The sequence below is a fragment of the Hermetia illucens genome, chromosome 5, assembly GCF_905115235.1.
Source record: "Hermetia illucens chromosome 5, iHerIll2.2.curated.20191125, whole genome shotgun sequence".
Classification (NCBI taxonomy): Eukaryota; Metazoa; Arthropoda; class Insecta; order Diptera; family Stratiomyidae; genus Hermetia; species Hermetia illucens.
In genome coordinates, this window is record NC_051853.1 from 77,550,937 (window position 1) to 77,568,013 (window position 17,077).

At 42.0% G+C, this 17,077-nt stretch overlaps 1 protein-coding gene across 2 annotated transcripts in view; it reads right to left on the minus strand.

Moving 5' to 3' along the window:
• Positions 1-17,077, minus strand: part of LOC119658349 (double-stranded RNA-specific editase Adar) — a 123,272-nt gene that overhangs the window by 48,473 nt on the left and 57,722 nt on the right. For both annotated transcript variants that reach the window (XM_038065705.1, XM_038065704.1), the window contains exons 2-3: positions 6,521-6,605; positions 5,969-6,123 (exon numbers count right to left, since the gene is read on the minus strand). In XM_038065705.1, the coding sequence (XP_037921633.1) occupies positions 5,969-6,123; positions 6,521-6,605 (240 nt within the window). The remainder of the gene's footprint in view (positions 1-5,968; positions 6,124-6,520; positions 6,606-17,077) is intronic.

Below are 17,077 nucleotides of genomic sequence, written 5' to 3' on the forward strand. Positions count from 1 at the left end.
CTATGTTACCACCTGCGATTTCATCCAGGGCAGAGACACTCATCAGACACTGCCTCACCTCTGCCCAGAGAGCACCGTGAACGGAGTGGTTACAATGTGGCAGTCGCTCCATTATATTAATTCAAAACAAGTCGGGAAACCGCAAGCTTGACGCTTCAGATATAAAAGGTTTTGTGTTTCCCTATGTGAGGAGCATAACGTAGTTCTCCATTGGCTTATAGCATTGACCCGAGATATTTAAATCGCTCAGAACTCAGCGATTTAAATATCTGGAGGGGCAGATTACTGCCATTGAAAGAAGTGAGCCATTTAAATATCTCGAGTCAATGCTACCAGCCAATGGAGAACTGCGTAATGAAATGTTTCAAGCATTAACGCCACCTGGATGAAGTGACATTCCGCAACTGGTGTTCTTTGTGATCGACGTATCAGCGCACGTCCCAAACCTAAAATTTACTGCAATGTCGTCCGTCTGTCGCTCTCTAAAGTTTGAGTGTTGACTATAAAGGACAATAAACGGCGTCTTGCGGTAATGGGGCGAAGATGTTGCATTGCACTGGTGGCGTGGCACGTTTTGATCACGTCTGAAATGAGAATATCCGCGATCGATATGGGTTTGCACCGATCGTGGGAAAACTGCGAGAGAGGCGTTTTCGATGGTGTGGTCCCGTAATTCACGCTAACGAGAATTCAACAACCAGTATTGGTCAGAACATCGAAAGCAATGGTAAGCAACCAAAACGCCGGCCAAATAATGGTCGCATGATAAACTGGATGGGGATTTGAAGGTCTCGCGATTACATCCTGATCAGGCATTTGATAAAATAAAATGACGAAACCGATCACGACCAGCCGACCCCACATGTGAACTGAAGGTTGAAGAAAAAGAAGATGTGAGGAGCGATGAGCCTATTGACATCTATTTTTTAGAAAGTAATTTAAATAAATCATTTGATGGAAAGCCCTGTGTTGAAATAGTCAACCTCATACGCTTCACAGTCTTAGTTTAATATTATTAGCCACACAATTTTACACAAAACCTTAAAAACGACGTGTATATGAATTATTGTGTCCGGATAGCTGAGTGGTTAGAGCACAAGGCTGTCGTACGGAATGTCACGGTTCAAATCTCACTGGTGGCAGTGGAATTTGTATCGTGATTTGACGTCGGATACCAGTCGACTCAGCTGTGAATGAGTACCTGAGTTAAATCAGGGTAATAATCTCGGGCGAGTGCAATGCTGACCACATTGCCTCCTAGTGTACCGTTACGGTCTTGAATGAAGTGCTCTAACACACTTCAAGGCCCTGATCCAACATGGATTGTTGCGCCAACGATTATTATTATATGAATTATATTGTAACTACTTCGGTCACGCTGCTCTCAGGGCAGAGGTGAGGCAGTGTCTGATAAGTTGCCTCTGCCCTGGACGAAACCGCAAGTCATATTTTGCAACTTGGGTGCTTGTCCAAGAATGAGGGTTTCGTGGACCACAATCGAGAAAGCGTGTTGCTTTCCAAATGGTCCGGTCCGCCATTAAGTGGATGGCGGACTTACGAATCCCTCGATTCTTAAACAAAATGTTAGCGCTATGTTATTTACATTGCATGCTGGTACCCCCCAAAGGAGGGTTTAAGGCAACGTACTACCTTCAGTAAAATAAAAATAAAATGTTGAAGCCAGAGAAAGGGATAAATAATGTATAGTTAGAGTTAATCAATAATGATAAATTCTACCTAATCTCTCTTGGTGACAGTTTCCGAGACAGGCCGACCAAGAAAATGCATTCAATGCCGTTAAAAAGAAAACTGGCCTGTGTCTTGTCCGAGAAATGCTAGGGCGTTCACCTCAGTCGGCAGGACGGGTCTTGTTGAGAAATGGGGAAGGGTTCTTGACGCATGGATGACGTCAGGACGTAAGTAAATTAGTTCGAGCAAAATAAATACGTATCTAAATTTTTTAACCCCTAACGGAAAGACGGAGGAACTCCCAAGAGTCCTTCGGAAAAGTTGCATTAATATTTGCGTTCTAAAAGAACTCGATGGTGTGGTGCCAAAATTTACGACATAGAAAGCGAACGCGGTAAAAATGGTTATAAACTTCTCTATTTTGATAGTCCGCACACTTAATATGGTGTTGGAATTAGCATCTTTGAGTATTTTCGTAATGCCTGTCAAATAAAGCTCAGCATTATCAACTGATCGAACGATTCACTTCACACCGCATACGCATCACAGATAGATCGGCTTGATGCCGAGAAAGATGCCTTGTGACAACTTCACGATACAAATACCTCTAACGTAAAACTATTAAAAGGAAAAATTTCCAGTTTAACTATCGATTTAATTGAAGGACAGCACCTTCAGTCCTTCAATAAAAAATTATAGTTAAACTGGAAAATTTCGATTTAATATTTTTATTTAAAGGAACTATAGGAAACAAAGGAACTATTTTTATAAAACCTTTAACGTGTCTGCTGATGACTACATCATCTGCGGGCATCCTTAATAGTCATGTGGATGCAAATTTTGCAGACACTTGTCGATATATGGTTCATCAAACGATTGTCTCATATTCCCACATTGTATAGTAGTAATAGTAAAAGTAAAAGTTGGAGACTACAACTTTGAGACCGTTGACAATTTCTCCTATCTAGGGTCAAAAAACACAACCGATAACTGCTACGATGATGTCAGCCAACAGAGCCTATTTCAGTTTACAAAAACTGTTCCGCTCGAAACGTCTCACTAAAGGGTCCTCATGTATTCCTCGGAAACTTGGGTTCTTAGCAAGAAAAATTGCGAACTCTTGGGCGCGTTCGAGGGAAGAATCCTCCGAAGAATTTTTGGCCCCCTTCATGAGGATAGACGATTCCGTAGCCTACATAACGACGAAATCTATGATACCACGACCGTCAGGTTGTCGACAAAATGCAGCTCAATAGGTTACGGTGGGCGGGTCACTTAATCCATATGGATGAGGATGATCCAGCCCGGAAAGTCTATAAGGACAATATCTATGGTAGAAAAAGAAGACGAAGCAGACCCTGCTTGAGATGGAGCGATGGCGTAGATCAGGACCCCAGACAGCTGTTAAGGATATCGAATTGGTCGACCTCGGCGCAAAACCAGGATGTCTGGACTTCCTTATTAAGGCAGGCCTAGACCGGATACCGGTTGTTGCGCCATTGATGGTGAATAGTAAAACGCAAATCGGTTATACCCTCATAGGATGCTGTTCCCTATATACTCCATCGGCTGCTGATTGCTTGCGAATCAAGCCACAGATAAAACACCGTGAGGAACTCACTCGCCGCGCATTCAATGGTGGCGATTTCGTCAGAAAAAAAGAAGAAATGATCTCACTTACTTGATTTCTAACCATTAAGAATGTGGAATTGTGGAACTAAGTTAAAAACACGATCCAAAAAGCGGCCTATACAACCCCAGGTAAGCGGTTCATCAACCGAGATATCTGGCTTTGGAATAACGATGTTGAAATGAAGGTCCGTGAAAACGCCTCTACCACAAGCTTCTGGACCATAAAACGCTCGCTAATTGGCAAATTTACAAGAATACTAATCTGAAAGCAAAGAAAACGATCGCTTTTACCCGAGCGGTTTACTACAAAAGATCTTTATGACAAACTGAACACTCGGAACGGCGAGAGAAATCTATATCAAGCCGGCACCAACGTACACAGGATATTGGACACTTCTATTGCTTTAATGACAAGAACGGTATTTTGCTTACCGATCGACGAGCCACAATGTATAAATTGCGGAAATATTTCGAGCGATTTCAATGGAAGAATTTGTTCATCCTTCATTTCCACAAGTACTGCCGACACAATTGAAGTCGAGGAAGCGATAAAAAGGATGAAATCGAAGAAAGTAACAGGATCTGACCACATTTCATCTATGCTCTGGAGTACCAAACACTGGCTAAGTGCGCTCTTTGATCGGATTATTGAGGAAAGTCGAACGCCATCTTCGGCACTGCACGGCAAGCAACACTGTTCCAATATGGAAAAAGAAAGGTAGTCCAACAGAATGTTCAAATTACCATTCGATCCGGTTGTTTTTCCATATCATGAAGATTTTTGAACGCAATAACCGTGAAAGAAACCGGGCTTGTCAAGAACTGCGGAACAACTGACATAATACACGCTGTGCGGAAAACACAGTAAGAAGTATCGCGCTCTTTACATTGCATTTCTGGATCTAGAGAAAGCATTTGGCCGTACACCACAGGAACTCATCTGGTATGGTCTACGATAATATTTAGTGCCAGAAGAACTCGCGTGCTGGATTAAATTACTCTACCACGATCCGTGTTCATCAAGAAACTCGAGCAACTTATCCAAAAATGGAATGATCGCCTCATGCAACACGATTTTAGATTGAATTTGAATAAAATAGAATGTTCGTCGACCGATCCCAATGAAAAGGCACTATTACTGTCAGTAGCAGTAGCCTGCCTTGGACTGAGGGATTTAAATATCTTGCGTCAATGCTATCAGCAAATGGTGAACGGAGTTATGAAAATTTGCCGCAGTGTCATCCTCTATGATTCTCAGTGTTGGCCGACTATAAAAGACAATGAACGGCGCCCCGTGATGATGAGGACGAAGATGTTGCGTTGGACCAGTAGCGTAATACGGTATGATCACATCCGAAATGAGAGCATCTGCGATCGATATGAGGTTGCACCGATCGTGTAAAGATTGTAAGAGAAGCATCTTCGGTGGTATCCCCGCTAACAAGAATTTTCTTGGCAAAATTGGTCTGAATATGGAAGCCGATGGGAAATGACCAAAATGCTGGTCGAAACAACGACGGCTTGATACGCTGGATGATGATTTGAACGTCCCGCGACTGCATCCATCAGGCCTTTTACATAGTAGGATGGCGGAACCGATCAAGACAAGGCGACCCCACTTCTGAATAGGACAAAGACTGAAGAAGAAGAAGAAGAATTTCGTTTACTGATGTTGCAATAAAGACTTTTGTAAAGTTATTACCAAATATTTCCGCTTTTGCTTGGTCTGTTGTTTGTTTTTCATATTTTTGACTCACGAATTTTTCAGATTTGATTGTGACGGCCATGCCGCTTGTACTATTGGAAAAAATCCTGATACTTTGATTTGCCCACCAAAACCTTAATAGTACTCTGAGTGGCAAAACGAAAAAGATAATGAAATGCATTGATTTCTGTACATTAGCACGAAAGGTTACAATATGCCCTTCATGTTGAGGGCTCCGTGTAATATGTGACATAATCGATATCAGCATATCCCATTTTGAATATGGAATAAAATCTGTATGTATGTGAGTACTTTCACTATGTTACGAAAGCTAATCAAAATTCCTATTCATTTCGCCTAAAAATCTCATTTATCTGCAAACGACAAAGTCGGTTGCATGTGGTTTTATTCGATTCAGTCGTTATCATCGTTAGTCTTTTGCATGTTGTTATGTAATAATGCATTCGCCTAATGGCATTCATGCATTCATATCAAAATAATAACAGCCTGCGAGGTGATTTGGAACCGTTTAATCGATAGTTGTAGTAAACCGAAGCTGCTCATCTAGCCAGCATGATGTACATGATTTCATGTACGTAAAGCATTTATAAATAGAAAGCAAGTGTGCCGGTAGCGTAATAAACACCGCCAATGTGGACTTTCTGTTAAACTCCTTGCAATGTGAATCATAGGAATCGATTTTCACCGCAAGCGAGACACAAAAGCCGCGAAAGTGCCGGGAAGAGTTCGGTAAAAATAACGCTTTACTAAGGGTTGCGGTCTTGTATCTCTAACCTTCAGGCCTTAGATAAATTTTCAATATATTCGCGGACATGACCCTTGGGTGCCCGGCTCACCATACCACAGACATAAATGCCAAATCCGGATGGTCTATTTAGATAACGAAATAGATTGGACGCTAGCAGGCTTTTTGGTACTTACCTCCACTGATATAGTGAAGACCGGAGCATGTACAGGACCAGTTTGAGATTCTAATTTGTAGACGAGGCCGGGCCTTAGTTCATTTAGCATGGCCACTGTGTTTTTTGGTTGTGGTATTCGTTCCTTGCTCAGCCGTTGCTTCTTTTTCGATGTAACTGTAAGAGTAAATATAGACACGGGTTATTAGGTATGTTATCCGGGGATGCTCTTGCTCTTCGAATCTAGCATGATGAACAGACAGTAGCTTAAATGGTGTGGACGCCATTTGTAGGGACAATTAACGATGGCACATTTCCAGCTGAACCCATGAATATGCAATTCTGGCCAAACTTGACTTTTTGTTCGCGTCTGATAAAGGAGAATTAGTGGAAGCTACAAATCCAAATTGCAATTAGAACGCAAATATGGGGCCTATTTCGGATTAAGTGATCTGCCCCCAGATTTATTGTTCTTTTCAAGCCAAGTGTGAACCACTGAACATAAATTTCCGGGGGCGCATTACACACCAAGCATTATCTATCTGTGCATCATGTAATATTTCAGTTTACTTACGGCCAAAATTGTGTCCATCGTACCGCCGCTTGGACAGAATCGATTTGCTGTGGCCATTCATTGCGGCCGCCATGGTGGGTACTACCTGTTAATGAAAATATGAAATTTGCAATTATCAACTATTTCCGAAGTGGTCGGCGGGGACAACATGTACACAATTATATCAACACTCACATAAAACAATTAGTTAAAACATCAAAACAGGCAGACGACATTAAGAAGAAGAAAGCGGATAGAAATAATTAAGGAAACCACAAGATGTTGACCCTTTCCACAGCCATCACAGGGAGTGTTAGCGTGAAATGGTTTAAAATTTTATAGCTGCTTGCTCCGTGCCAAATTATTATAATCAAGGGTCGAAATTAGCTGAACTCTTGTTGCCAAATGCCAGCACTTGCCTGCCAAACTTATTAAAACGATTCTCATTCAGGAAATAAATTGCTACAGTTAAATTACGAATATGTGTTAACTTATTTTCTAGATCACGATAGCAGTGTCGGGGCCGGCCTTGGCTAGAAGAACGTGATTAAATTTCAATCTGTGCATGTGTGTTTGTGATAGATTAGATTTAGTTTTCAAACAAAGCATGGATAAATAGTGGTTCATTAAACTGGTAAGTGTGATTAACGAGGACTCGTTAACCTCCCACAGGCTGTGGATATTGCGGGCATAGTTGACGAGGATGTAGAATTAGAAGTTTTCAGCTGCAAAGTTGTCTGAAAGTAAATATTAGCTACAGGGGAATATAATGAGATGAACTTTGGGGATAGCATGCAACACTAAAGTGAGAAATAGAACACGCTACTTAATTTCTGTTAATTACTACTATACCGAGCAGTTTCTTTTGAATAGTGCGAAATGAAATTCATAAAGGAGAAAGTGTGAGATTTTTCGCTCCAGAGATGAAAATAACAAGTTTCCAAAATGTTGAACCGAAATCCCATGATCACGAACAATGGTACATACACTCCCAGTTTGTCCTGGGCAAGATCTTAAAAAAAAATGTTCAAGTATGAGTAGATTCGACATTGGGGGTAACTCCGAAATAAAAAGAATAATAAGAAATCCCAGGAGAACGGGTAGTTAATCCTACACAACACACTTGAGCAACAACATTGCCCGCCTTCAAGGGGGCGGTGACATCAGGAGCGAACTGGAATTAGAAACGGTGGTGGAAAACCTCAACACAATCATCATTGACGCATATGAGGCCAGCTGTCCGGCCAAGACAGTCAAGCCATCAAGGGATGTACCATGGTGGAACAAGAACCTAGCCAGAATGAGAACAGAGGCACGAAAACTCTTTAACCGGGCAAAACAAATCGGGGACTGGCGGAGGTATAAAAATGCACTGACTGCATATAGCAACGCGATCAGGGAAGCGAAACGGAACAGCTTTAGGGAATTCTGTGAAGGGATTGAACAGATCACAGAAGCAACCAGACTGTACAAGGCTGTAGCCAAAGACGGGGGAATATCCTCTGTCTGCTTGAAAAAGGAGGATGGGACATTCACCGAGAATGAGGAGGACATGGTACACCTGCTTCTCAGAACTCATTTCCCGGGGTCCTACCCCTCGGTGGCAGGCGACAACAATCTACCTGACACCCCACCAACGAATATAAGGGGAAGGAAAGAGAGCTGGAAACTAGCAAAAGAGGTATGCTCAGAAGCTAGGCTAAGATGGGTAGTGAGAACTTTTAAGCCAATGAAATCTCCCGGAGTAGACGGTATTTTCCCAGCACTTATCCAAAGAGGCCTAGGAATTATCTTAGAGTCTCTTCTGAGGGTGGTAAGGGTGAGCATAGCACTGGATTACATACCAAGGGCATGGAGACGGGCAAAAGTGATCTTCATTCCGAAAGCGGGTAAAAAGGATCCTTTTCACCCTAAATCTTTCAGACCAATCTGCCTAACATCGTTCGTACTCAAAACGGTGGAGAAGGTCATAGACAACTATATTAGATCCAACGTTCTAAAGCGTAATCCCCTACATCACTGTCAACACGCTTACCGGGCAGGACGGTCAACTGAAACTGCTCTGTATCAGCTAACAGAGGTACTACGGGACGCCATAGAAACAAAAGAAATTGCACTGTGCGCGCTTTTGGATATCGAAGGAGCATTCGACAACACATCGCACACAGAGATACAGGATGCCCTGAGTCGCAAAGGAGTGGGAAACACCCTGGCACTCTGGATGAGCTAAATGCTAGAAAGCAGACAATTAGAGGTACAAACAGGTACAAATTCTATTATCATGAACACCACCCAAGGCTGTCCACAGGGTGGAGTACTATCGCCGATGATGTGGAGTATGGTAGTGGATGAACTTCTGGACATGTTAACAAATACTGGAATACAAGTCCATGGTTACGCGGACGACATTGTTTTAATCTGTAGGGGCAAATATGAAATGTGAAAAACTGGATTAAGGGTTACTAGTGCCTGGTGCAGGTAGGTGGGACTGCGGGTCAATCTAACTAAAACCACCAGAGTACCATCCACTAGGAGGCGTAAGCTGGATCACCTGAGAGCCATAACATTACATGATATGGAGGTGAAATGAGAAACAGAGGTCAAATATTTGGGAATCACGCTAGACCAAAAATTACTCTGGAAGACACATGTCGGAAAGCCACGAGGGCTCCGATGACTTGCAGATCCATAGCAAGAAAAAAATGGGGTTGCAGCCCGAAGATACTACTTTGGATATATACTGCAATAGTAAGGTCAATGATTACCTATGGAGCGGTAATCTGGGCAGAAAGAACCCAACTCAGCACACAGGCCAGGGAATTACATAAGCTCCAAAGGCTGGTTTGCGTGTGTATCAGTGGGGCAATGAGGACATGCCCAACGGCATCCCTGGAGGTCCTTCTGGGATTAACCCCTCTCCATCTGTACATACAGATGCAGGCAAGGAGATCAATATTCAGGATGGCCCGTAGTATGAGTGAGGCGGGGAGCTGCCTAAATCGAAGGAAGATTGATATTCTTTCTAGGCGGTATCCCGAATTACTGATACCGAGGGACAACATGACAATGAGGTTTCACTTCGATAAGAAATTTGAAACACGTTGGAGTAACAAGGCAAACTGGGAGAGCGTGGCATGCGACATACGGCTTAAACCAGCAACTGATTTCTTGGTACACTGACGGATTCCTCACAGCAGAGGGAGCGGGTGCCGGTGTCATTGGTCCAAGGAAAATGTACTTTGAGCCAATGGGCAGGTACACTAGCATATTCCAGGCAGAAATATACGCCCTAGACAAATGTGCCTTCTTTAAACTACAGGAGGCAGAACATAGCTATTCTCACCGATAGCCAAGCAGCGATCAAGGCACTTAAGTCCAACCAGGTGAACTCTAAACTGGTATGGAAATGCCTTGAGAGATTGAATACACTCGGCTCGTCCAACAAGGTCTGGATACTTTGAGTTCCAGGCCATGCTGGGTTGGAAGGCAATGAGACAGCGGATGAACTAGCCAAGAAGGGAGCAGGGATGCCTTTACACGAGCCAGAACTCTTCTGTGGAATCGGAAACGGTTTCATGGCTATGAATCTAAGAAATGAAGAGAAACGGTTGAGGGAACTATATTGGGCGGGCCTACCAGGGATGGAGCAGTCCAGGGTGGTTATTGGGGGATACGAACCCATGCGTACAAAGAATTGCTTAAACCTCATCAAAAAGAAGTCCGAATCATAGTGGGAATTCTCACTGGTCATTGTCGGCTGAACTATCACCTACAGAAGCTAGGGATATCTACGGACACTGCCTGCAGGTTTTGTGAGGAGGAGGACGAAACCTCTATACACGTCCTGGGACAGTGTCCGGCACTTGTGCAAAGTAGGTCGAGACATCTGGGAGAACACTTAATACCAGATGCAAAGCTGAAACTTCTGGAAGTGGGGAACATACTAAAGTTCCTAACGGTTACAGGCCTGCTTGAGATACTATGATCAATATGTACATTATAACTAGTAAAAGGGGCACAATAGTTCTTCAAGGATGCGGTGCGACTTTCCCTTAACAGAATAATAATAATAATGAGTAGTTGCGGATTTTGTATTTAGTTAGACCAGAAAAATAGCAGTTTCATGCTATGGCTCATACTATATTTCTGGAGCCAATTATTTTCTCATCGAGCCACGTTCTTTAAAGACGAACTATGGATTCGAATTATCTGCAGAGGAAATTAGGGATTTTAAGACGCCTTACTTTCACGCACCAGTAAAGGGTCAGGAACCCTTCCTGGCATTATCCCTTTGTCACGAAACCCAAAGAGACATCTTGAAATTAATTGGATCAATGGAAACGATACGCAAAGGGTTACTGGGCTTATATCCTGAATCCTGGAATGCCTGATTTTCGAACAAAACTGAATATTGTAGCAATCCACATAAAAACGGAAAATCTACGGAAAGAGAGTTTGGAATGGCATTCATTGTTAATACTCAAACCACTTGTTATAGACTTCAAACCCATCAATGAATGACTGCGTGCGGTTCGTATACGGACGAAATTTTCTAAATTAAATGATCCAATTTATAACCAAATCTACGAAGTGCTTATTTAGAAAATATGTGCTGATCCTCGATATTGGGCACTTATCGAAGGGACGTCATAAGGTCTGGCGGACTACAGAATTGTGGAAGCGGATCGATGAACGAAACGGGTTGAAAGCTCTATTGACTGCTGATAATAATGGTGGGCATAATGCGCTAGAAATCCGCTACCAAGCGAAATCCCGGGACGTTCAGCGTAGTGTGTATCGTATCAATGATTTCAGAAGGGTATATTGCATAACGAAAGAGCTTACATGTGAACGCAAATCATTCGTCCTGCGAAGGGTATTAAAGATTGACTCCTCATACGAGATGACGCACGACTGAAGAGCTGGAAAGAAGAGTTCACCACGATTCTTAACCGTATCAGACCCGGTGGGATGTCAACGTAACATCCGGATATGGATTCTCCAAGCAGAAGAAAACTCATTTGGGCCATCAGTTTACATAAAGCTGCTAGGCTTGGCGGTTTCCCCGCATTTAACGTTACACCTTTTGCTCCCATTTGTAGGGATATTTTGGGAATTCGAGACCTTTCCCAGAGAATAGAAGAAGGGGATTATCTTTAAATTTCTAAAGAAGGGCATCCGTTTTGAATGTAACAACTGGAGGGATATGCGCGTGTTCCCTGCCGTCGCGAAGAAAATAGCTAAAGTAATCCTGGAACGCATCAAAAATTATCTGGAAAGCTTGATCGACAGAGAGTAGGTGGGTTTTCGCTCAACGTACTCCTGCATCGACCACAACAAAACCATGCGGATCATTTTGGAACAGTGCGCCGAGTTTAGATCTTCATTTCACCTGCCCTTCATCGATTTCGAGGAAGCTTTCGATTGTGTGAACAGAGAGTATTAGGACGGGCTTTCCAGAGAGACACATAATAGTTATTATTTAAGCAGGATATGATGGCATAAAATGTCATGTGTTGCACCGAGGTAAATCTCAAAGGAATTTGAGGTCCAAAGCAAACTCCGCCGATATTATTTTTTCTTGTTATCAATGATGGCCTTCATGCTGTCTTATTCGGGGGACGTGGAGGAGTTCAATGGATTATGACATCTTTCCTCAAAAACCTCGACTATGCTGATGATAACTGCTTGCTCTCTCATCGGGTTATAGGCCTTGGCCAAATGGATCTAAATTTGGAAAGAGAGGCAAGTGGAGATGGACTGAAGATAAACACCAATAAAACCAAAGCATCGAAAGAGTCGAACAATTTGAATACCTAGGAAGTGTGGTTTCTACCAAGGGTGGCACCGAATTAAATTTGGCCCGACACATTAAGAGCGCTAGATCCGCTTTCGTTCTGTTGTTATATGGGAGTACCTCTGTCACTCGCAAGTTACAGTGAACACCTATGTACACCGTATTACCGGAGTACGCTGGCCTGATACTATTTCAAATGAAGAACTTGATTCGACCACAGGTCTGACACAGGAGGAAAGAAGTTTGGCCGCCTTCGCATATGGCAGTAGCATCTCACAGTTCTCCCTCTTCGGGGCCAGATAGGCTTGACGGTGCAGTAGAAACAGGATTACAGGTCAATGAAGAGAAGTAAGTACCCGCGAATTTTGGCAACAGTTATATATTATAAGGCAGAAGTGACAGTGGATAAATCATAAACTAAAGTTGACAACTACATTGCTGATTTGGGACACAATGAAACCCAGTATGCTAGGATGACCAGCGAGTGGGGCACCTTAGAAATACATGGCGCGGAGCAGTGGAGTTTCTAAGGAAATCCCGGAGGAAGTTTAAGCAAAAACCGAAAGTGAATGGGCACCATACCCATATGAACACGTGATTCTTTTCTAGGCTCCCCGTCAATACACTACCTAATAAGAGAATCACCAATTTTTTTGGCAGACTGTATAGTAATTTTGTGGAATAATTTGTTTTCAGTTTAGCCCAACAATTTCCTCCTGGTACCAGTGCCTCTTCCATTAAAATGACCGGCTTATCTGCCAAACGCGCTGCATCAACTAACACCTTATTTCGCCAGCCCACCACTCTATGGATGCAACTTCGAAAGTTCTTGCCAAATTATCAGCTCCATGAATTCCGGTTGGATCCAACTTTGTAAATCCTATACAACCTGTTGCTTGCTGCATCCAATTTACAACGAACCAACAGCCACTGCTGCTACAACATGGTCCTATTTTAAAACTGTCACTTCTATTTTCAAACTGTTAGATCTATTACCGTCAAGGTAGAAAAGCACAAAACAGCTTTTAGTTTGCAGTATATCATACGCTACTTCCTCGAAGTGTTTCAGCATTATCACGCCTTTGTGTGTGACAAATTAGCATCCCCGAAAGTGTGATAGCTTTCTTCAAAGTGGCATAATTCCACTGTCAACTTTTCTCAAGCCGTGTTTATCAAGCGTTACAAAGGACAAATTTCGCGGGTAAATTACGAAGCAACTTGTCTGTTCGGTCTATTTATGTAAAAGGATCTATCGATTTTACTAAAAAGCAAGATCCCTACGAACAATGGGTATTACAGCCGGGGGAATCTCAGCATTTTAATCAGGGTAGTACAGTTACAGTAATACATTGCTATGAACGGAGTACTAAAGGCAGATTGAACAAGACACAGATATTTATCTGTCTGATGTCTGACACAGCCGCAGAAGAAGAATGTTGTCTTCGCTTTCAAGTGCTTTCTCATCATCTCACAAATTCATTAGGCTTGAAAATATCTTTCGATTTTAAACTTTGAAACTTCGGCCGTATTCGTATTCTATTGTGTAAATATCAAAATATTCACATTTCGAATATAAATATATTCATATTTGTATTCATAGAAAATCATCGTACGAATTTATTCGTATTCGTATTTACGAATATGAATATGCTCAACACTGACTCTCAGGGTAGGGTGATCGAAAGAGTGCTTCCTCGCGGGGGTATCCAAAGTTGCCTTTCGACACTGTTTACTAACCAGGATTTGTAGGTACTATGATGATAAATCGATCAAGAAGCTACTGACTTCATTATAGGAGTACATTTCAAAGGAACAACATAAACGCTCAGCTTTAACTTAGTTCTCTAGCTCCTGTCCGTACCTGGGGCATCATAAAATGTTTACATAGAATGAAGGTGCTAGATGGAAATGTGCCAGATTCAGTGCTTACTATGTTTCATATAATTGCTAGTACGCCAATTGGATTAATCTGTAAGCCGCGGGACTCGAGTATATAAATAAATTTTTCTCCAGCGAAAAACCGTGTTGAGGAGGTCAATAGGAACCTTGTAGCTTCTCAAGGCATATGGTCTGATATTGAAGTTGACTCGAAAATTGTGTGCTGTTACGTTTTCCAACAGGATTGCATTTTTACCACAAAATGGTTTTTCATTTAGATAAGTTTTAGTTCTAGCAAAAATATTGTGGAACCTACACTATATATAGAGTGTGGCCTGATTTAACTCTTGACGGAAGGGTTCATTTTGGTCCCCAAATTATAAAACGGGTCTTCCATCTTAAAACTCTTTGCCATTTGTTGAAGGTAAACGCAAATTTACAACCGCTCCTGTCCTTTGCTTTTCGTTAATGTTACTTCTTTACCAGTACTGAATAGGGAGAAACCAAGCCAAATAAACGTAACACAACACAATCAAATCTTTCCCTTTTACTAATTAATACCCACTTTGCTATTACATCAATTTGCTTATTAGCTATCTACAGTAATTGGATATTCAGATGAACTTCCCCTTTTCGCTTATCCTTATCTCTGCTTCTAAAAGTCACTGATGACGGATCTCTCGGAACAGCCAACATTACATCACATGCTACGCACATCAACCCTCGTAATATTCTAACGAGTCGCTAAAAATCGTTCTCTATATCGCATTAAGGAAGGAGTAAGGAACTTTGTCGTGTGGATACAGGGTTTTGTAGGTTATTTTCAAATATCAACTTAGGAAGATCTACATTGATAGAAAACATTTTTTTAAAAGGGATTCTATTAAAGACAGTCAACATAATTTCACATAATATTTTTTGTTGATGATGCTAGGAGTCCTAAGTCCGCACCCACTTAGTGACGGACCGAACCACTTGGGGAGCAACTTACTCCCTCTTTTGTAGTTCCCGAACTCCTTTTTTTTTGAGTTAAACCCAAGTTTACAAAGAAAGGCAAAAAGAAAGAAACCGTCAGTCAACTTTTTGTCATAATTTCACAATTCGACACCCTGTTAGATTCTGAATTCGTTATCCAAAAACTATTCCTATAAAGGTTGTATATTGGTGATGGTTCATCTGACGATCAAAACTGACTAAGCTCACCTTTGCGAAAGAAGTCTGAATTTTCCAATAAACAAGCTTTACTGCTGGGACTAATTTTTAATTTTCAACATTAAAGTGGTAGTTTGTTAACCTTGAGGAAGAATCATGGTCACAGCCGACGAGGTGGAGAAATTAATTTCGTGGATGTAGTTCGTCTTCCCTTCGTGCTAATAAGGGAACGCTCAATGGATAAATATGTACAAGCATAGATAAATATAAGAAGATATGAATGCACGTTTATGCACAAGTCTGGTAGTGGGACGAAAACGTCCACCCTTGCCCAAACATGGCTGTGGGGTAACCTAGTCTACTCCATCGTTTCATCTAAAGCAGGGGACTCCACATCTTCTTTTTCTTTTTCAACCTCATAGACTTTCTGAGGTAGATCACCTTGTGATCCTCTTCACTGAAGAAAACTGACCGAAGAAAAGAATCTAGTAATCGAAATAACGCATAATAAAAAAAGTTGAAAATTTTTAAAATGGCGGATATGTCGTGTGCTGACTTCCTTGAAAATTGAAAACCGATTTCAATGATAGATAGATATGAAATGTGGCAGGCGAATGCAGAAAAGCGGCATTATGCTGGAATTAGATAAGTGCAGCAAAAGAATGGTCAACAATGTCTGGTCAGGATAACTTGAAAGCAGGCCATTCGAGGAGAGATATAATATCTTCGGTGCATGCATTCATGGAGGGATATATATTGTTATTATTAGTTTGGCAGTTGGGAGGTAACTTTGTATGGGCAAAAACCAAAGGCATCTACATCTTCGCTCCTCCCAGTATACAAGTTTTCCATTAGATAAAACCAACTGCTGGTGGAACTAAAAATTTGGAACGTTGAAGTTGCCTTGTCTGTGAAGTAAAGCAAAAGATGGAAAAATGTTGGATCTTACGAAGAAGTTTTTAGGTGGCCTTAAGCAACTCGTACGAAGGCGCAAGTGGCAATGCAACAGTCTTGAGACGAATACAAATCTGTAACGTGCTGCCTAGGAAGTTATTTTGAAATAAATTTATGGATAAAAGTCACCCTAACTGACTAGGGCACCGCTTTTGTCGTAAAAAATAGCTACCCTTTTTTAGCAACAGCATAACGCACTTTGGATTCTATCATATAAGAATATTTTTTCGATACCTTCAATTATTGAGAGGAAAGTATGCGAGATTTGGAGACAGAGCTCTTGACGTAGTTACTAATGAGGCCAAATTTGTTGACTATGTAGTATTTTTGAATTGTGCATACTAAAAAGAGTAATTCCCTACGGCTACCTTCTTCTTCAGCCTTTATCCCGCTCACAAGCGGAGTCGGCTCGGCGTGATCGGTTTCGCCATTTAGCTCTATCGTATGCCTGAGCTGGGTGCCATCTTGAGGCAATCCCCATCCACCGTATCAAGCCAAACTTATTTCGACCTGCCTTTTGGTCGTTTACCATCGACTTCGATGTTCAGACCAATCTTGGCAAGTGAATTCTCGTTAGCGCGAATTGCGTGACCGTATCATCGAAGACGGCTCTCTCGCAGTTTTTCCATGATCAGTGCAACCCGATAACGATCGCGGATATCCTCATTTCGGACGTGATCAAGCCGTGTCACGCCACTAGTCTAACGCAAAATTTTTGTCTCCATTACCGCAAGACGCCGTTCATTGTCTTTTATAGTCGGCCAACACTCAGAACCATAGAGAGCGAAAGGACGGAC